The sequence below is a fragment of the Sarcophilus harrisii genome, chromosome 3 (genome assembly GCF_902635505.1).
Source record: "Sarcophilus harrisii chromosome 3, mSarHar1.11, whole genome shotgun sequence".
Taxonomy (NCBI): domain Eukaryota; kingdom Metazoa; phylum Chordata; class Mammalia; order Dasyuromorphia; family Dasyuridae; genus Sarcophilus; species Sarcophilus harrisii.
In genome coordinates this window covers 573,711,874-573,735,048 of record NC_045428.1, presented here as the reverse complement: position 1 = coordinate 573,735,048, position 23,175 = coordinate 573,711,874, and the positions used below count along the sequence as shown (strand labels likewise).

General features: G+C 34.8%; 1 protein-coding gene across 3 annotated transcripts in view; it reads left to right on the top strand.

The window, feature by feature from the left end:
- The window catches only part of UBE4B (ubiquitination factor E4B), a 119,448-nt gene that overhangs the window by 24,953 nt on the left and 71,320 nt on the right, over positions 1 to 23,175 (top strand). For all 3 annotated transcript variants that reach the window (XM_031962895.1, XM_031962894.1, XM_031962893.1), the window contains exons 2-3: positions 4,983 to 5,169; positions 22,079 to 22,214. In XM_031962895.1, the coding sequence (XP_031818755.1) occupies positions 4,983 to 5,169; positions 22,079 to 22,214 (323 nt within the window). The remainder of the gene's footprint in view (positions 1 to 4,982; positions 5,170 to 22,078; positions 22,215 to 23,175) is intronic.

Below are 23,175 nucleotides of genomic sequence, written 5' to 3'. Positions count from 1 at the left end.
AGCCAGTGCCAAGTGATTTTGATGACCACTGCTTTAAAATATAGTTTTAGATCTGTTACAGCTAAGCTACCTTCATTTGCATTTTTTTCATTAATTACATTGGAATTTTTGACATTTTGTTTTTCCAGATGAACTTTGTTATTTTTTTCTAGCTCTGTAAAGTAGTTTCTTGGCAGTTTAATTGGTAAAGCACTGAATAGGTAGATAAATTAGGTAGAATTGTCATTTTTATTATATTAGCTTGGCCTACCCATGAGCATTTGATATTCTTCCAGTTGTTTAGGTCCGACTTTATTTTGCGTAGAAAATGTTTTAGAATTATGTTCTCATAGTTCCTGACTTTGTCCTTGGCAAATAGACTCTCAAATATTTTTATATTATCTACAGTTATTTTAAATGGAATTTCTCTTTGTATCTTTTGCTGCTGGACTTTATTGGTCCATATAGAAATGCTGATTTTTATGTGAATTTATTTTATATTCTGCAACATTACTAAAGTTATTATTTCTAGTTTTTTTTAGTTGATTCTTTAGGATTTTCTAAGTTTACCATCATATCATCTGCAAAGAATGATAAAATTTGGTTTTCTCATTACCTACTTAATTGCTTTAATTTCTTTTTCTTTTCTTATTGGTAAAACTTAACATTTCTAATACAGTATTGAATAGTCATGGTGGCAACCTTGTTTCATCCCTGATCTTATTGGGAAAGCTTCTTGTTTATCTCCATTTCACGTGATGCTTGCTGATGGTTTTAGATAGATAGTACTGAGCATTTTAAGAAAAATGGGTGTTGAATTTTGTCACATGCTTTTTCTGCATCTATTGAAATAATCATACAATTTTCTGTTAGTTTGGTTTTTGTTATAGTGAGTTATGCTTACACTTTTCTCTAATATTGAACCAGTCCTGTATTCTTGATATAGATCCTACTTGGTCATGCTGTATTATCCTGGTGATAATTTTCTGTAATCTCTTTGCCAGTATTTTATTTGAGATTTTTGCATCACTTTTCATTAGAGAAATTGTTCTTTTTGTTTCTCTGTCTTGACCCACCCTTTCTGGTTTAGGTATCAGCACTATATTTCTATCATAAAAGGAATTTGGTAGGATTGCTTCTCCTATTTTTCCAAATAGTTTGCATAATAAAATTAATTAAAAGTAAATTGTTCTTTAAATATGTGGTAGAATTCATTTGTAAATTCATCTGGTCTTGGAAATTTTTTCCCGAGTGTTAGAAAATATTCATTTTTCTAAAATGAGGTATTTAAGTATTATATTTCTTTTATTAAATTGGACAGTCTGTATTTTTGTAAATATTCATCCATTTCATTTAGATTGTCATTTGTTGGAATGCAATTGGGCAAAATAGTTCCTAATAATTTCCACTTCATTGATGGAAAAGTTCATTCTTTTCATTTTTCAATACTGGCAATTAGATTTTCTTCTTCCCTTTTTCTAATCCAATTATTTTTCTCATAAAACCAACTCTTAGTTTTGTTTATCAGATCAAGAGATAACTTGCTGTTACACACTCTTTGCTAATATTTTATTTAAGATTTTTGCAACAATTTGTTCAAAGGCTTGATTTGATGTTGATCTGAGGGAAGTCGGAAAGAGCTCAAAGATCTGGCTACTTTGTACTGTCTTGGGTCTTCCTGTATACTTTTATAAAGATTGACAGTGGAAGCATCCTTGAACTGCTGGATCATAATCTTCTCTTGTCATAATCTGGGACATTCCATTCAGCTTTTATATGAGCAGTCTCAACTGGAATAGAATCAGCACCCCATGCTTAACTACACGAAACTAGCCTAATGGCCTTCAAAATCTCTCCTTAAGTTCAAACTTCAGTTAGGGAGTGATTGATTTCAAGTTGAGGTACATGGTCAGTAATAAATTCATTGATTAGCAATGTTTTGAACACTGTGGAAATGTTCAATTCATCTCTCTAGACTCATGTCCTTATCAGTTATGTGTGTGGCACCATCGGTACTGAGTAGTTGAGATGTCCCATAAATCTTTGGACCATAAATAGCCTTCAGAGCATCATAAAAACACATTGGATTCCTATTCTCAGCATAAAACTGAATTTCATCTTACTGAGCAAGAATCCTGCATCTCTAAATTTTTGTTGGAATTGAATGCTATCTTAGAGATTCATCAACTATCCTTTATTTTTTAAATTAAATATTTTTATTTTCAAAACAAATGCATGCATAATTTTTCAACATTAACCCTTGCAAAACCTTGTGTTCCAATTTTCTCCCTCTTCTCCCAACCCTTCCCCTAGATGGCAAGTAATCCAATATATGTTAAACATGATAGAAATGTATGTTAAATCCAATACATGCATACATATTTATACAATTACTTTGTTGCACAAGAAAAATCAAGTCAAACAGGGAAAAAAAAATGAGAAAATAAAATGCAAGGAAACAACAAGGAGTTACCCTCAATCTGCTTTAGCCTGTCTGCTGAAACAATTTATTGTCTACTGTGGCCACTGTATGTCAGCTTTTTGGAGCCGCAGGTAAGAGTTAGGTGGATCAGGTGGACACCAAAGTTGGAAAGCAGCCCTCAACCCAGAGGTATGAGTCTTCCATGAACATACCCTAAACACCCTGTCATTTATGAAGTATAGAACATTACAAAACAGTGTTTGTGTGATCGTGCTGTCTTTGCAATCATGTCTGACTCTTTGTGACCTTTGAGTTTTTCTTAGCAAAGATACTGGAGTGTTTGCCATTTTCTTCTGCAGCTCATTTGACAAATGAGGAAACTGAGGTAAGCAGGGAGAGGTGACTTGCTTAGGGTCACACAATTAGGAAGTGTCTAAAGCCAGATTTGAACTTAAGAAGATGAATCTTTACCATTTTAGGCCTAGTGCTCTCCCCTGTACTACCTAGCTGCCCATTTTGTAATAAGTTATTAAGTTTTGTAAAACTGTTTACAAATGTTTCATTTGATTTTTATGATAATCCTGGGAGGGAGGGGCTAGAGATGAGGAAACTTGTAACTTGTCCAGGATCATACAGCTAGTAAGAATCTGAGACCAGATCTAAACTCAAATGTCCCTGACTCCACGTCCATTGCTTTAAGTCCACTGGGTCATCTAACTTCCTCTGGGTTTATAACAACAATTCTATACTTAAACGTAGTTTATTAAGATACTGTGTGCTGCTTAGAAAGTACCCAAACTGTCCATTTTAGCCTAAATCTTGATGTAGGAAGACCTCATCTGTTTGTGTGTGCATTTAGAACTGCACACATACATGTGGTTTGTTTACTTTTTTAGAAAATTACTTCGTTTTTCCACAATTCTTTGAAATCTTCTTTGTCATCCTTTAGTGATGCAGTAAAATGTGAGTATCACAAGATACTCGGCCATTGGATACATAATTTCCATCTTCTTACTGTTACAGATCATGTTTCTAGGAATATTTTTGCACAGAGACTTTTTTTCCCCATCTCTGTCCTGGTCAGACTCTAAAACTTTTAGTTGGGTTGTTGAGACAAAGGGGATAAAAAAATTCCTTAACTGGTATTCCTTAATTGGTATAATTCTCGATTGTTTTGAAAAACAATGAGAGGAAATGACAGCTCTGTGCATTAATTGATATAAACACCTTTCTTCAAGGAGGGCACCTTATCTGCTGCAAGGTTCATATTATCAAAAGCTGTACTTTCCATGTATAGCTCCCATATAGCTCAGGAAGACTTTGCTTTCTCAGGTTGGGGGATTCTTTTGGGTAACATTTTTTTCATCTTCATCTAGATTTGTCATAGGGTAGGGAAATTTTTTCCACCTATTCATCTCAGTAACTTTTTTGCCATTTAGTTTTAGGGACAACTTTTGAAATATTGGAAAACTAAGTGACTTGCTTATGGTTACATGGATCATATATATCAGAGATTGAGATTGTGCCTAGGACTCCTGATATGAAAAACATTCTTCTGTTCACTAGATCAATTACTTCCCATTTAGGAATTTAAATTATGCAAATGTTAATTGAGATTCCTATCAAAAGTCTAGGCTAGAGTTTGAAATCAAATCCTAAAGCATTTTAGCTGACAAAATAGCAAAATAAATAACAAACAGAATCATATACACATGGGTCCAATTTTCCTATTCCAATTTCTCCTGCCAGTGAAGTTGGATGTGCCTGGAACTTCTCATGTCTTCCAGTAGCCTTGCTGATTTCTAAGTCTACCTCACCAGCAGGTGCCCCAGTTCATCTGAAGATGCTAATAATTTTTTCTTCATTGATCTGCTGGGATGCCATCTGTTCCTATAGCTTTTCCTTGGGATGAAGGGAATATTAGAGCCTTTTTTGGGAGAGGAGAGGGCATGGCTGGTGAGAGTCAGTAGGGGCTAATTAACTCATTTTAAGCTGTTGCATTGTTAATGCCACAATATCACCAGCTGTAAGAGAAAAGGGGCCCTTGCAGAAGTTTCAAAGATTTTCTTTGCATTTGATTTGCTTCTTCAGTCCTAGCTGGTTAGAATGTATTTTCTCAGTTTATTTTATTTGGGACATGGATATTATCCAAACTAATCCTCAGAAAATCTCTTGGAACGAAGATAGGAGAAGCTGGTTACCTGTGCATAGCACAGTACTTGACCCATAGTCGGTTCTCAGTTAGTGTTTATTGATTGGTTATAGATTGTGCTCGGGACTTCTGCAGTATGGCCTCTGATCCCTTGATTCAGAAAAGGATATCAGAGGGGGGTTTTCATGTGTTTCATCCTCAGTGAAATTCCTGGAACTATCAGGATGCGTTCATTTCCTGCTCCTTGGAAAGTTTGGGCCCTGGGATGTGTGACAAGTTGCTTAATCTCTTTGTCCTTTATAAAATAAAGGCGGTGAATGTTGTGAGAGTCGATTAAGATGCCATTGCTCCTTGGCTGGTTCCATTTCAGATGCTGTATAAAGAGGATTGACGTCTATTACCTTTAAACATTGTGTCTTTGTTTTCTAGATCCGACGGAGGCGCCTTGCTCGGCTGGCCGGTGGACAGACTTCTCAGCCCTCTACCCCACTCACCTCTCCACAGAGAGAAAACCCACCTGGTCCTCCTGTAGCAGCACCAGCCCCAGGCCCTTCCCATAATCTTGGTCTAAATGTCCACAACATGACCCCAGCTACCTCCCCAATAGGTGCATCAGGTGAGCCTCCACTTAATCCTGGGAAGGAGTTTCTAATTTTGACCATGGTATTTCATGAAACCTGCAAAAAGCATCATTTCTCTGACAGATTCTAGACAAATACCTCAAAGTGCTGTATACTTTTAAATGATATTTGCTGTGGTGTATTTCCATATACAGTGGAATATTACTGCTGTTTTAAAAGCCTCAGCCTGATGAATATATTTGACTTTTTTATATATATATAAATATAATATATTTGTCTTTTTTAAGTTCGTTTTAATGTACCAAATGTATGTTTTTTTTGTAACTCAATATTTTATTTTTTCCAATTCCTTGTAAAAACAATTTAAAACTTCTTTTTTATTTTAATTTTAAGCTCCAAATTCTCTCCCTTTTTCCTCACTGATAAAGCAAGCAATGTTTTTCAAATTAATTTCTGTTCTTTGAGAAATAGTATCAAGAAAAAGATACTGTTTTAAAACTTGAATTAACTTTTTTCATTTTGCAGTTGCAGATCAATATATTTTCCAATTTCTCTCAACAGATTTTGTTTTCGTCTTTGAGTCTTAGGGGCCAACTCCCATTTTTCAGTTTAAGAGTTTTAAACTCTTAAGTTTAAAGAACTTCTTAAAGAATAACATTTCTTCACAGTCATTTATTAAGCAGCCTCAGTGGTTGCTGAGTACAATCATAACAGTATACCTAGGTAGCTTGAAGGATCCAAGTCTGTTGTAAATATGATTCCATTTTGGTGATTGATAGATTATTGTTTGTGTTTGGCATTCCATGGCCAGGGTCCTTGAGTTTTTATACAGACAAGGATGTCAGAGGTTTTTCAAGTGAGATTTTTGGTATTGTTAGTATGAATTTCTTTTCTGCTCCTTGGAAAGTCTAGGCCCAGTGATGTTTGTTTGCCAAGTCACTTAATGTCTGAGCTGCTCTTATTCTTCATCTATAAAATGGGAATAATGATCCTTTAAAGTTCACATTTTCTCTAGTTACAGAGCCAGTGTAAAAACTAGGGTTGGGAGCAAGAATATGATATCGTCTGTGCAAAAATGGAAAGGGGTGATCCTGCAGTTTTAGACTATGAAGATAGTTTGATGAGAGAACATCCTATGATGCTTCTGTAATTGTGACAATTTTGAATGGATTAGTTAATGTATTTTTCCTAGGAAATCTTGGGATTTTTCTTTCTTCCTAATCTAGATTTGTGATTTAGAAAAAAAAATTAAAAAGCATTTCCAGATGAAAGTTTGTTGAAACTTTTCACAGTGATAATTAAATGAAAAGATAAAGGCTTTATCCCTTCCCACCTTCACCTCTGTATACGTACTGTACAGGTCTAACTTAGAGGCATATATTCAGTAAATATATAAGCATCCATTTGGTGCAAGTTCATTATTTATTGCAGTTCATTTAGAAGGATGCAAAGATGAATAAATTCAGATTTTGAATTAAAATACTCCCTGAGCAGCTACTTTGTAATTGTGGTGCAAAAGAGCTAGGGCCCTAGTTCTGGGTTGCAGTTCCAAGGAGAAGAGGAATTGTGGTTGAGAAAGAGCAGGGGAAACAATGATCATATCTCTCCCCAGATTACACCACTTTTACTGTTGTCGATTCATTTCATTCATGGCCGATTCTTCAAAACCCTATTTAGGATTTTCTTGACTAGGACATTGGAATAGTTTGCCATATCCTTCTCCAGTGCATTTTACAGATGAAGAATTGAGGCTAACAGGATTAAGGATTTGCTCAGGGTCACAGAGCTGGTAAGTGTTTAAAGCTGGATTTGAACTCAGGAACTTCCTGATTCCAAACCCAATGTACTATCTAGTTGTCCTCATGCCATCTTGGAAGCATCAAAAACTCACAGGGTCCCCAGAACTAGCTGTGAAAATAGAAATGCAAAAAAGCATCCCTCACCTGTTCCATCTCCCCCCTATCATGAGGAGAGCAGAGTAACTCCAACATATAAAGTTCAAAAATCAAGAAATATAGAGGAAAAATGAACCAACAGCCAAAAAAAGAACCTGACCACAAAAATACTACTGGTGACAGGAAAACTCAAGACAAACTCAGAAGAAGATAAGGACATGAAAACATTTATAAACAAAAGCCTCAAGGAAAAATGTAAATTGTTCATAAGTGCAACAAGAATTCCTAGAAGAATTAAAGGTTTTTTTAAAAAGAGCAAGAAAAAAATCCAAAGTCAAATGTGAATGATAGAGGAGAAAATGCAGAAAGAAACAAAAAGAATATAAAAAAATTACAAAGAGAATTTACAACTTGATAAAAAAAAAAAACAGCAATGTTTATTTACAAGAAATACATGCAATTGAAACAGAGAGCCACATGTAAAGTTAAAATAAGAAGCTGGAGCAGTTAAAATAAAAGGCATGGGTAGCAATCATTGATCTCTGACAAAGTAAAAGAAGAACTAATTAAAAGATAATTAGGAAAACCACATTATATTAATATATATATATTAATATATATTAATTATGGAAAACCATGATACTTCTTAGTAAAATGTGGTTTTCCTAATTATCATAGACAATGATGCAATATCAATACAACAGATATATATACATCCAGATTTTTAAAGTTAAATGAGTTACAGGAAGATGTAAAATGTAAAAGAAAAAAAAGTAAAAGACATTTTAAAAAGTTGGACACAGATAAATCTAACCATAAATAAGAAAGAAGTTAAGGAGATGAATAGACTTTTGTATTTTATCAGAAAGATTAAAAATTTAAGACTATCCAGATTTTAGGAATTCAAGACCAGTTCAATATTAGGAAAACTATAAACATAATTGACCATATCAATAACACAAAACATCAAAAATCATGATTATATTAAAGATTCAGGAATGACTTTTTACAGTACATCGATTTCTATTAAAAACTTTAGAAAGCATAAGAATAACTCAATATTTTGTAGTGTCTTTCTCAAACCAAGAGCAAGCATTGTTAGTAATAGGAATAAACTTTAAACCTTCCTAGTAAGATGAGAAGTGAAGTAAAAATGCCCATTATCACCACTATTATTCAGCTATAGTAATGAGAAAAACAAATGAAAGAATAAGCCAAAAGGAAACAAAACTCACTCTTAGCAGGTGATAGTATGCTATGTTTAGAAAACTCTAGAATCATTTAAAAAAATACTAATCAAAACAATGAAGAAATTTAACAAAATTATAGTATATAACAAACTTCCATAATCAGCATTTCTAATAATACCAACAAAACCCAGTAGGAGGAGTTAGAGAAACTCTATTTAAACTAATTTCAGACTGTATAAAATACCTGGGATTCCTCCTTCTAAGACACCTAGGAACTATATGAACATGATGATAAAATAGTTTCCATACTAGATCTATGCAATTGGCAAAATATAAATTGTTCGTAGGTAGATTAAGCCAGTATAAAACACGTTAATTGATTTATTCAGTTCATGCCTATCAAACTACCAAAGAATTATTTTATGGAGCTAGGAAAAAACCCAACAAAATTCATTTGAAAGAATAAACGAGCAAGGATATTTAAGTAAATTAGTGGGAAAAAATGTGAAGGAAATCAATCTAGTAGTGTTTCATTTCAAAATATATTGTAAAAAGGTAATCATGAAAACATTTTAGTATTGCATTAGAAATAGAATGTGGATCAGCAGAATAGATTAGGCACACAATATATAGAAATAAATGACCTAAGTGACCACAGTATTCTAAGATTTGATAACACCCAAAGATCCAAGCTTTTGGGAGTATTCATTCAATGAAATAGAGGACTTTCCTGATAAAAAGACTAGAGTTGAATAGAAAATTTGACTTTCAAATACAAGAGTCAAGAGAAGCATAAAAAGGTAAACAGTACAGAAAAATCACAAGGGATTTAATTATTAAACTGATTACATTTCTACAATTACTTGTAAATAAAAATCCTAAAACCTTTTTCCTTAATAGGGAGTTAGAAGAACTATACATAAGAGGGCACAGGTGCGTTGAATGTGAGGGGAGGATTATCTAAAAAAAAAATTATGCAGTGAGAATGGGAAAAGTAGGGTAGGGTAAATTATCTAACATTGTAGAGGCTCCAATGAGCTTTATAATGAAGAAGAAGATGGAGGGGGTAAGAGAGAACAGATATATTTATTCTCATTGGAATTGCCTCAAAGTGAAATTGACATGTTCAGTTGGACCTATCTTATCCTACAGGAAAATAAGAGGGGAAGGGAATATATAAAGAATAGAATAAAATTTTAGAAATGAGCCATTTCTTAGTTGATAAATGTGTAATAGTATACGAACAGGCAGTTTTAATATAAAGTAATAAAAATTATCTTTAATCATAAAAAAGTGCTCTAAATAACTTGATTAGAGAAATGCAAATTAAAATGCCTCTCATCTTGATTCAAGCATTCTTTCTATAGAGTAATTTAGAACTATGTCCAAAGAACTCTAAAACCATGTATACTTTTTGATTCAGCAATATCACTACTATGTTTGTATCCTAAAGAGATTAAATACAACAAAAAGGAAAAGGACCTGTTCAAAAATGTTTATAGTAGCATTAAATTGGAAACTGAGGGGATTGTCTGTCAGTTGGGAAATAGCTTAACAAATTCTTGTATATTATGATGGAATACTATTATGCAATAAGAAATGATGAGCAGAATGCTCTTTAAAAAACTTGAAAAGCCTTACACAAAACTGATACAAGTGAACTGATACAAAAGTGAAATGAAATGACCCAGGAGAATATTATTTTATTAAATAGTCAACTATGAATGACATTCTCAGTAATAGTGTTCCAAGATAGTTCTGAAGGACTTATGAAAAATGCCATCCATTCCAGAGAAAGAACAGATGGAATCTGAATGGAGATTAAAGCAAATTTTTTCTTTAACTGCCTTTACTTTTTCTTAGGTTGTTTTTTTCTTTTGTTTTTGTCTGCTTTATTTCATAGTTGGCTAACAAAGTCCTTTTTGTTAAAGATCCATTTTCCTCTCATAGAGGATAATAGTTTTATAGCATAAGTTTTTCTTGGTTTCTTTTTATCTTTTTCCTTTTGAAACATTTTCCATGGTGTAATCTTTCTGTGATATTACCTCCAAAGTCATGTTTGATCCTGACTGATCCTGTGGTGCTTTTTCATTATTCTTTTTTTCTTGTTCTCCTAAATCTGTTCATTTTACTCTGCATCAGTTCATATAGATCTTTCCAGCTTTGTCTGAAATTATTCCTTTTGGCATTTCTCATAATACAATAATATCATTATGTTCATATGCTGTAATTTTTTCAGATATTCATTCACTAGTGGTATATACTTCCATAGCTTCTATTCCTTTGCTCCTTTTATAAAAGGTGGCCATAAATATCTTTGGATGTAGAGATGCTTTTCCTCTTTCTATAATCTCTCTGGGGATATATAAGCCTACTGGTGGTACCACTGAATCAAAGCATAGAAACATTTTGTTAACTTGGGGCTCATTGTTCCATATGTTAGACAAGTAAGCTTTTCAGAATAGCAAGACCATTATAGCTCTTAATGATTAATGTATCTGCTCCCCTATCCCCTCTCTAACAATTGCTGGTTTTTTGGGGGAAGAGGGGAGGCTTGCCAAGCCAATCTAATGAGCGGGGAAGTTAGCACTAACGAGGTTGATTTCACTTCATTTAATGTATGTGGGGAGGATCTTTTGTTAACAGTTTGAATGGGAGAATAATTCTTTGACCTACAATGTCATCTGACTTATAAATTATAGTCAATAAGTTGCTTCTTAACCCTCATTCCATATTGTCCTCATTCTGGTACATTGTGTATAACTGTCAGCTGAACACAAATGCTTCCCATAACATTCCTTTGGTGTTTTCAATTATTATAACATATTTGAGTTTCTATTAGGCAAGTATGAGAATACACATTTATCTGTATGTAGTCTCTGTGTCGAGTGTGTTTTTATTCTACTAAGGGATATGAGATGTTTGCTATTATCAGATTATTTGCATAATATCTTTCTCCTCTGCAACCTTTCTTATTAAATCCTAATTTTCCTGCTTGATATGCAAGACCCTTGATAATCTGGACTCATTAATCTAATTTTTCTACCAGCAAACACTCTGCTTTTCTCATTTTTTCATTTGATTTCCCTTTTATTCTTTATTCACATTTTTTCCTGCACTTTTTCAACCTACAACTATCCAAAAACCTAACGATCTTTCAATGCAAACTCTAGAATATAGTATTCCTTGATTTTTCAACTCTTCTTTCAACTTTTCTTTCTCAACATCTTCTTTTCCAAACTCTCTAGTGCTAGACTTTACTATACAATTTAATTACATAATTACTGTCTTAAGCGTTTTGATATACATTAATTTTTTCCCCCTTTCTAAATAGATTTTAGGTTTTTTGGGGGTCAGGGAATTTGAGGAAAAGCATGTTAGTGATCAAAGACCTGCAATTGAATCCCATCTCTGCCCCTTCTTACTTGTGTTGGAGGCAAACCTTTCAGAGTCTATAGGATTGGGGAATAATATTAGATACAGAATGGAGGGTTGCCATTATGAGGTAAGGGAGTCTAGGTAGTGATAGGTGTGTGGGGGGAAAAAACATCCAGGAAGCATATCTGGAGAAGGAAACAAGTTCCAAAAGAGGTTAAAAAACAGGGCAGCTTTGTTGCTACTGTATTAATATATAATTTTATTAATATTTTAATTTTTTATTACATTATGTATACATATAATTAATTATTAAATTATATTTAATTTTAATATAATTATATCTAATATTATTAATATATCTTAAACTATGTAGTATTGTAGTTTCATGTGTCTTTTATGGTTCTTAAGTATTTGGAGGAGGTAGAAAAATAGTTTATGTAGATTTCAGAAAGTGCTAATTTAGAGGGGAAATTATTTTTATTAATTTCTAACTGAAATTTAGTGTTTTTTTCAATTTAAAAACATTCTGAAAAGGGGACTGTAGGTTCCATCCAGATTGCCAGAGTGCAGGGTCTGTGATAGTAAAAAGCTGGAGAATATCTGCTGTACCATAAGTTTCATTTGGTGATTAAATGCATAAAAAAGAATATATAAATAAAAAGAACATAAGTTGTAAAGTTTTGGGTTTTTTTTTGGACCAACTGCTACCAACTATTAGACAAGTATAGGAACACTGTGGTGGCCCCATCTCCCAGAACATCGGCCCAGCTTCTGCCATAGCTCTGCCAGCCTTCCTTTGGTGAAAAAGGGAGCAGTCATTCCCCCAGTTGTGATCCAGCTGCCTCCCACAGGGCATCAGTCCTGGCGGAAGCCTGGCATCTTGAGTAGGAGCATACCATCATCTCCCACCGGAGTTACAGCTCAGAACTTTGGAGAGAGCAGGACTTCCAGGCCTGTGGCCTCAGCCATTGGCCTGGGAAGTAGCCTCTGGGATCAGCCCACCCACTGCTCCTGATGATTGTCCTCGCACATGGTACACCCCTGTCTGCTGGGGTCCCAGAATGGAGAGTTCTTGTTTCCTTGGCCTTGTCAGGATCAGAAAAGACATGAAGGAAGAGGCATCTACATCTGCTTGGTTGCTGTACCTTAAGACTGTGATCTTGCCACAGCTGAAAGCTTTCTTAGGTGGAAGTTCTTAAGGGCAGAGACTAGCTTTCTTAATCAATACTTGTTCTTTTGAGACAGAGGAGAGGGGCTAAGTTGGGAAAAATTGGGGCTTTTGTTGCTGGTATAAAAGTGTATTCCTGAGTAGAAATTTTTAGCACAAGCATCACTCACTTTGTTCCCCAATGACAGAAACTTCTTTTAGGGTCTTGGACTTATACCTCTTTTTTTTTTTAACACACATTGTTTTATGAATCGTGTTGGGAGAGAAAAATAAGAGCAAAAGGGAAAAACCATGGGAGAGATACAAAAACAGCAAAAAGAAGTGAACCTATCATGTATTGATTTATATTCAGTCTCCTTAGTTCTTTTTCTGGATATAGATGGCACTTTCTGCCCAAAGTCTGTTGGGATTGCTTCGGACACTGAACTGCTGAGAAGAACCAAGCCTTTCATTGTTGATCATTGAACATTCTCGTTATTGTTGTACACCTCTTCTTCAGGACCTTCCTGTAGAGACTGCCTAAGCTGTTACATAGACAGGAAACTCTCTTTCCTCCTTGTAACCAAATTATGTCGTCAGCCAGTGTTTATTAAGTACCTACTGTATGTCAGGCATTGGGCTAAGCTGTGGGGACTTCAGAGAAAACAGTCCCTGCTCTCCCCAAGAGCCTTGAGAGCAGAAAGACAGCCTAAGAACTTTGTACAAAGAAGCTATAGACAGGGTAAATTGGAGATAATAAAGGGCAGGCATTAGCGTCCAGGGGGAAAGTTGAAAGCTTCCTGCTTCTTGCTCCAGCTAAGGATTCCTTTTCATTAGCCCTGTTGGACTCATTAAGTACCTGGGAATCTTTTATCAAACTCTTGGAGATTATTGGAGGTGGGGAGGATATCAGGCCTGGAGTAAGGAAGAGATCATTACAACCCTAGTAACTGCTATATACTCAGCTCTTTGCAGCTCTTCTCTCCATTGGTCATCTCAGCAACCCTAGAAGAAAGATGGTAGCATTATCTGAACTCTAAGCCCTCTATCTACAGTGCTATTTAGCAACACTCTCCTCAGACACTTTGTAGATGTGTCCCTCTGGGTACATACATCACATACAGCTGTTTGCCTCAGTTTTCCCATCTTAAAAATGGTGGTAATAACAATACCCAGCACCTCCTCACCTTTGTCCTTCCCATGGTTATTGTGAGTAGTGGTGGTAGTGGTAGATGGATTGATTCACTATCCCTTTTCATAGTCATTGCCTTACTACTGATAGAATCTTAAGAGGTCATCTAAGGATCCTGGGCCTGGAGCCAGGAAGATCTGGTCAGGAAGGAGGGGGCAACTAGGGGGCGCCGTAGTGCATAGAGTACTCTAGCTCGTAATCAGGATGATCTAATCAGGAAAAAAGGGGTCAGCTAGGGGGCACCATAGTGCATAAGAGTACAAGGCCTGGAGTGAGGAAGCTCTAATCAGGAAAGATGGCAACTAGGGGGCGCCATAGTGCTTAGAGTATTCTAGTTTGGAGTCAGGAAGATCTGGTCAGAAAGGGGGGTAGCAGCTAGGGGGTGCCATAGTGCATAGAATGCTGGTTCAGGGAGACTTAATTTTCAGAGTTCAAATCCATACTCAGACACTTCCTAGCTGTGTGACCCTGGGCAAGACACTTCATCTTGTTTATCCCATTTACCTCAGTTTCCTCATCTGTAAAATAAGCTGGAGAAGGAAATGGCCAGCCACATAGTCATAGAGTCAGAGATATTGGAAAATGACTGAACGGCCAAAAAAGTAGGAAATTCAGATTTCTTGTGTTTGGAAGCTAAGCCTGCCACTTTGTGTAGGAAGGTCGTTTAAAATCTTAGGCCTTAATTTACATAGATTGCAAAATGAAAGTGTTGGACTAGGTGACCTCTAAAGGCCTTTCCCATTCTAAATCTGTGATCATTATTTTGTAAATAAGGCCCAGAGAAACATGCCCAAAGGTCATACCAGTAGGAAGAAGGTATGTTTGCTTAGTTTTCCAGGATTGGTTTAGTTCAGGGCTGAGAAAATTTCCAGATAGGCTAGCTTTAAGGAGAGAACTGGTTTAACAGGAATAAAACTGACAAGAAAGTTGAAATTGAGGTGGAACAAAATTGATTTTAAAACCAGTGAATCGAGTTATGTGCCTTTCTTAAGACCAAGGCAGGATGCGTAATAGATTGTGTTAATGAACTAGACCAGAGAAAGATTGTAAGCCAGACAGGAAAGGCTGGTTTATCCTTTTGAAACATCTGGGATTTCCTAAGACTACTTGCATATAATCCTTGGCTGGTTGTATATGAATTAATAATTTAGAACATAATTTAGGGAAAAATATTTTTAGGTACTTTCTCAGTTGTGTTTTTTCTTTTAATGTTTAGGAGCCTACTGTTCCTTTTGAGGGAAGAAATCTGGTTACCATAATTAAGAGGTTAACAGTTGTGTGTGCTAAGGCATAGAATATATAAATTCTTTTAAAGTAGCATAAGGATAGGAATATGATATGGGCCAAATAAAGTATTCTGATATTAGCATTTACATAATGTTAGATTTTTGAACCTTTTTAGTTTTTAATTCATTGTAATATATATTCAGTTTACTAGCTTAATGAAGCTCTTGTTTAGGTGGTTTGTTGATGTTTTATTCTAACAAATTAGAAATTATCCTCGTCTTGCTGTGATAGTTCTTCAGGGTAAGAAGCTGCCTATGGATGCTCAGAGCCTACTCCTCTAAATGGTAAGGTCTGGTCAGCCCCATTGTGGGCCAGAAAATAGATGACATGGCAGTTTCCCAAAGGTCATTGAAGCTAGATTTAGAGAAACGCCTAATCAGGTGTACTAAAGGAAGGGAAATGAATTTTTCACCCATAATCTCCAAAATTATGGAGAAGCTTTGATTCACATATAGATGGTAGAGATGTTATCTACACTGATCATTTTATATAATGAATATTAAAGATAAACTTTTAAAATTAAGGGGAGGATTTATAAAACATACATCTTAGATTTAAAATGTCATAATTATACAAGTGTTTTGTCTATAAGTATACAAGTTTATTGATTCCTTTAAAAATAATTTTTCCGTAATTATAGAATGAGGTTGCATATCATTAGAACTTAAAGATAGGTTTTTTGGCTCTGATTTTCTTATTTTCTTTTACCAGCCAGTCTTATTTAGAAAATTTTGAAATACCAAGAGCAAAACTTGAAGGAATATTATTTATCACATTGTTTCTTTTAAAATAGTATATTTCCAGGACAGCTAGATGGCATAGTGGATAGAGCACCAGTGTTAGATTTAGGAAGACCTGAGTTCAAATCCAGCTTTGGAGACAATACTTCTGTGTGATTCTGGACAAGTCAGTTAACCACAATTGCCTTGCCAAAAACAAAGTAGTATATTTCCCATCTAAAAATAGGTTTTTTCTTTAATGAAATTACTCAATTAAAGAAATTTCATTATGCTACATTGCTATTTTGACATTTTATTAAGCACATATAGTTTTAACGCTGTTCTCAGATGAGCTTAGAATGTCCCTTTTCTTTAAAACAATTTTTTAATTTAAATTTTTATATCTTTAATTTTTACTTTATCTCAATTTAATATATACCTCCTACTTCCCCTTCCAAAGAGCCATTCCTTACATCAAAGAACAAAAAGGACAGAGAGCAAGAAGAAAAAAGTACAGTTCAACAGAACTAGCCAACCCATCAACCAAATCTGACTTTATGTACAGGGTTCCCCACTTCCAGTCCTCCACCTCTGTAAAGGTATAGCCAATATACATCAGGTGAGCTTCACTAATATCCTTGTGATGGTAAGATAAAGCAAAGAAGGTCCCAAGGACACAGGGCAAATTCATTGGAAGGACATGGGCAAGAATTTCAGTCAGTCAATTAACAAAATTTTAAACGTATGTCCCAAGATTTGTACAAACTGTGAGGGATATAAAAAAAGGCAAAAAACAGTCTTCCCTCAAGGAGCATTGATGGGAAGGGTGGCTGCCAGGACTTCGCGGATGGACTGCAATCTTCATTTTTGTACCTTGTCACCAGAGAGCAGAAATCAGCAACATGGAGAAATTGGAAATAAGAGAAATTTTGAGGAACACGATGCGGAAAGAAGTAAGGAAATCCACAGCAACTATGGACAACAGTGACTTCAACATTGCAGATGAAAGAACCCTGAAAGCAAGTAATTGTCCCAGAAATAGATAACAAAGCACACCTTTGTCTTGAGAGAGGTAGGGTACTATAAGACAGACACCATATTCATCAGTCTGTCAAAAATATTCATGAAGTGCCTACTATGTGCCAGACAGTGTGCTTGGTACAAGGAATATAAATATAAAGAATAAAACAATCCCTGTTTGCAGAGGGCTAATGGAGGAGAAAATATAAAAAGTATACATATATATATATATATAATATAGTTGTAAAGTTTGTAAATACATATTATTTACAAAGTAATTTAATACAAAATACAATTATATATATATATAATATATATATAATAATATATAATATATTATATATTATTATATAATTATTATATATTATAATATAATATATAAATATAATATATATATAATATATATAATATAATATAATATTATATATATATATATATATAATTTAATACAAAAATTTTGAGATGAGAGCTACCAGCAGTTGAAAAGATCAGGAATGATTTCATGCAGGAGATGGTAATTGAACTACATTTTAAGGCAAGATAAGGACTCTGTGAGTCTGAGATGAGGGGTGAGGGCATTCCGGAAGGAGATAACGGCCAGTGCAAAGACAGGGACATGGAGTATTGTGTGTATACAACAGAGAGAAGGCCAAATATTATGAATCATTCAGTATATGCTGATTACTACTACTATGTGCTAGACACTGCTAAGCACTTGCAATACAAAAAGAGGCAAAATGCAATTGCTGCTTTCAAGGAGCTTAGAATCTAATGGAGAGACTACATGTAGGCAAATATCTACAAAGAAAGCTATATACAAATAGGAAATGATTAACAGAGGAAATACATTAGAATTAAGAGGGGTTAAGGAAGATCTCTTGTAGAAGAGAGAATTTTGGTTGGAAGCCAGAGAAGTCAGTAGAAGAGATAATGCATTCTGAACACTGAAGACAGCAGAATTGAAATGTCTTATTCTTGGAACAGTCAGGGACCCAGTGTAGTCCCTGGATTGAAGAATACATGTAGGGGAGTAAGACTAAAAATGTAGGAGGGGCTTTGAAGGGACTTAATGCTAAAGAGATGATTTTATATTTGATCCTGAAGGTAAATAGGGAGCTGCTGGAGGGTGTGTGTGTGTGTGTGTGTGTGTACACGTGTGAGAGACACACACACAATCAGACCTGCCCTTTAGATAAATCACCTTGGCAACTGAATGGAGAATGGCCTAGAGGCAGTCAGACCCACCAGCAAGCTCTTACAGTCATCCAGTGATGAAGATCTGCAACAGGGTGGGGGCAGTATCAGAGGAGAGAACAGGGAATATTTGAGAGAGATTGCAAAGATGAAAGCAACAAGGCTTTGGTAATAGCTTGGATAGGAAGGTGAGAGGTAGTGAGGAGTCTAAAATAAACTGGGTTTCAAGCCTGAGAGATGCCCTCTACACTCATAGGGAAGGTAGTGGGGATGGGGGTGGGGATTAAGGAAGGAGTGAAATCTGGGACATTCTGAGTGTAAGATGTTTGGGATGTCTGAAAGGCATTCGAAGATGTTTGATTAGAGGTCAGCAGAGCATTTGGGACAGAGAATCAACACAGAGAGTAGTTCTGTCAATGGGAGCTGATGAGATCACCAAGTGAAACAGTATAAACTGAGAAAAGGGTCCTGGACAGAGCTTTGAGGGATAGCTCTGGTTAGAGGACTTGGTATGGATGAGGATATAACAAAAGAAACTGAGAAGGCAGGAGGAAAACGGTGAGAGTGGTATCCTGAAAACCTAGAGAGAAGAGAGTAACAGGGAAGAGAGAGCTCAACAGTGTCAAAAGCTGCTGAGAATGAAGATTAAAAGACCGATGGGTTTGGCATCTAAGAGGTCATCCGTAGCTTTGAAGAGAGCACACTGCTGGACAGTGTGGATAAGGTCCAGGGAGGCCAGGAACATAGGTTGGAGCTAGCTTGTCTATGACTTAAAAATTTGATCGCAGATAATGGGAAAGGAGTCTATTGAATAAGAATGTCAGAAGTCGTTTGAATAGGAGGAGCCAGTCAGAAGGCTCTTGTGATAAGTAAGAAGTATTAAATTAACATGTTAGCAGAGTGAGGATAGAAAAAGTCACATTAGAGAAGTATTTTTTGTCATTTCTGCATTTCTATTTTCTTATACTTCCCTTTTTTTCCTTTTTCTTTTTTAGTTAATAATGGGTTTTTTTTTAAGTTTTCAACATTCATCTATATCCCAAAGAGATCATAAAAGTAAAGAAAGGACCCACATGCAAAAATGTTTATAGCATTTCTTAATTGAAAAATGAGTAGATGTTCATCAATTAGGGAATGACTGTATAAGTCATGGTATATGAATGCAAGGGAATATTATTGTTCTATAAGAAATGTTGAACTGGCTGATTTCAAAAAAGCCTGGAAAGATTTTTTGCCTCCCCGGTTATACATGTACAATTATTTTGAACATATTTTAGTTACATTGTGAAAGAAAAATCAGAATGGGGGGAGGGGAGGACTGTGAAAAAGAAAAAACAACCAAAAAAAGTGAGGTGTTTTTTTTTTAAATAGTTTTTATTCATATTTTATTCAGTTCTTTCTCTGAATGTGGATGGCATTTTCCATCCTAAGTCAGTTGGAATTGTTTTGTATCACTATATGCTGAGAAGAGCCAAGTCTATCATAATTGATCACATAATCTTGCTTTTATTGTGTACAGTATTCTCCTATTTCTGCTCACTTTACTCAGCATCAGCTCATATAAGTCTTTCCAGGCTTTTTTGAAATCAGCCAGCTCAACAGTTCTTATAGAACAATAATATTTCCCTTACATTTATATACCATGACTTATACAGCCATTCCCTATTGAACATCCACTCATTTTTCAATTTTAACATCCACTCATTTTTCAATTTTTTGCCACCACAAAAAGAGTTGCTATAAACATTTTTGCACATGTGGGTCATTTTCCTACTTTTACGATCTCTTTGGGATTTAGACTCAGTAGTAGCATGCTGCTAGACCAAAGGGTATACAAAATTTTATAGTCCTTTGAATATAATTCCAAATTGTTCTCCAGAATGGCTAGATTAGTTCACAATTCTACCAACTGCATTAGTCATCCCCGTTTTCCCACCTTCCTCCAACATTTATCCTTATCTTTTCTTGTCATCTTAGCCAATCTGATAGGTATGAGGTGGAACCTCAAAGTTGTTTTAATTAATCAATAGTAATTTAGAGCATTTTTTCATACAATTATAGATAGCTTTAATTTCTTCTCCTGAAAATTGCCTGTTCATATGCTTTGACCATTGTCAGTTGGGGAATTATATTCTTATAAATTTGACTCAATTCTTTATGTATTTTAGAAATGATATCTTTATTAGGTACACTGGCTATAAAAATTATTACTCAGCTTTCTGCTTCTAATCTTGGCTACACCAATTTTGTTTGTGCAAAACTTTTTAATTTAATGTAATCCAAATTAATTCATTTTATAATGCTCGCTACTTTATCTTTAGTCATAAATTCTTCCTTTTTCCAAAGATCTGACAGGTAAACTATTCATTGATCTCCCAATTTGCCCATAGTATCCTCCTTTGTGTCTAAATCATGAACCCATTTTGACTTTATCTTGAGATAGGGTGTGAGATGTTGGTCTTTGCCTAGTTTCTGCCATACTATTTTTCAGTTTTCCCAGCAATTTTTGTCAAATAGTGAGTTCTTATCTCAGAAGCTGGCCTCTTTGGATTTATCAAATAGTAGATTACTATAGTCATTGACTATTGCATCTGGTGTACCCCTGTTCCACTGATCTAATGGTTTTGATGACTGCCATGTTGTAATACAGTTTTAGGTCTGGTATGGCTAGGTCACACCTTCCTTTGTATTTTTTTTTTCCATTAATTCCTTTGATATTCTTGACCTTTTATTCTTCTAGGTGCATTTTGTTTTTTCTAGCTCTCTGAAATAATTTTTTGGCATTTTGATTGGTTTGGCACTGAACAAATAAATGAATTTAGGGAGAATTATAATTTATATTGTATTTACTCAGCCTCCTCATGAATAATTGATACTTTTCCAGTTTGTTAGATCTGACTTTATTTGTGTAAAAAGTGTTTGTAATTGTGTTTATAAAGTTCCTGGATTTGTCTTGACTCCCCAAAATTTTATATTGTCCACAGTAATTTTAAATGTAATTTCTTTCTTTCTCTTGCTTCTAGGCTTTGTTGGTAACATATAGAAATCTCGATGATTTGTGTTGGTTTATTTTATATCCTACAAATTTACTAAATTTATTGATTATTTCAAGTAGTTTTTTAATTGATTGTCCAAGTCATCATATCATCTGCAAAGAGTGATAATTTTGTTGCTTCACTGTCTAATTCCTTCAATTTCTTTTTCTTCTCTTGTTGAATAATAGTGGTGCTAATGACACCTGTAGATTGTCTTGGGTTATTGCAATGATTATTGATTGAGATGACAGAATTTAATAATTCTTTTTTGAAATAATAAGTTTTTAAGTAATACATTTTGTTTTTATGTTAAATTTTCTCCTATATCTTGCCTTCCAGAAAGATATTCCATATTATAAAGAATTTCTTTAAAAAAGAAAGAAAATAAAGAGAAAAAAATTACCAAAGGTGATCATAGTACATTGAAAAAAAAAATCTGACAAGTGTTTCTAATATCAGTGGCCCCTTACACCTGGAAAGGACAGGGGGACAGGGTCTTCTTTCTCTTTGTTGGGACCCAGCTTCTTTTTTGACATTAACTTTAAATAGTTATAATTTTTCTTTGTGCTTACATAATTGTAGCCATTGTATATATTGGGTTTTGTTGTTGTTTTTTTACTTCAACCACTATCAGTTCATGTAAATCTTCCCAGGTTTTTTGTTTTTGTCCCATTCATCATTTTTTAAAGCACAGCTTTTCTTATTACATTATATTCATGGATCACAATTTATTTTCTCACCTCCCCGGCAGTGGACATCTTTGGGTTTAGTTCTTTACTCCTACAAAAAATGACAGTAGAAAGTTCTTGATGTAACTGTTTGAATGAAAGTTGGTGAAGCTCTCTTGCTATTTTAACATTGTATATTTATATTCTTGTCCTTTGTAGGAGTCGCGCATCGAAGCCAGAGCAGTGAAGGAGTCAGTTCGCTCAGCAGTTCACCTTCTAATAGCCTTGAAACACAGTCGCAGTCTCTCTCACGGTCCCAGAGCATGGATATCGACAGTGTCTCCTGTGAGAAAAGGTAGTAAACTAGAGGCAGATTTTACATAAAGTTATTGTATTATGGGAAATACCAAATCATTGTCCTTAAACTCACTGCCTTGTTTCCTCTCAGAACTCTCAGATACATGTGTATGCAATTAGTAGTGCTTCTGGTAAATGTTTGAAAAGATAGTGAAAGATCCTACTTATTATGAGAAAATGATAATGAACAAAATCTTCTCTCTTAACCATTACAAGATCTCAAGCTTTATAGTAAGTTTTTTTTTTTTCAAATTTTGCATGTTAGAATTATTTTTGTGTAATGGAAATGGTAATTGTTAGTGACTTCCTCTATATATGTCTTTTTTCTTTTCCTTAGAACTGGCATATCTAGGTAAGCATTTTAATTAGGTGGAGATAGATGATTCATACTTATCAGACTCAAACTAGTACTGAATGTTGGGGAATTGTCCAACATCCAAGTCAATTGGAAATTTAAAAGTATTTGGGACTGTAAGATTTCAACACCTATGAAGTATTTCATGTTGTCTAAGGCTTTATGTGGACCCTTAATGCTTATTGGGTGTTGGGCAACACTGACAATATGATGCCTGGTTAAATTGATTTTGAAGTGAGGAAAAGTTAATTAAATTACTTGAGTTCATTAAGATATGCAGAAGGGTGAAAATTGGTGGGGATGTGTTTGTACAGGTATGATGAATTTCTAAGAAATTTACATATTATTTCAGTTGATCCTATTAGATAGATGTTATCACCACCATCATTTTACAATTGAGGAAGCTTGAGGCTGAGTGAAATTAAATGTTAGTTGCTCAGTCACATGGAACAACTGGGTAGAGTGCAATGGTTAGAGCTCCAGGCCTAGATTAGGGGTTCAAATACAGTTTCAGATACTTCCTATCTATGAGACACTGTCCAAGCCACTTCTCCCTGTTTGCCTCATCTATAAAATGGGCTGGAGAAGAATGGCCAGACATTTT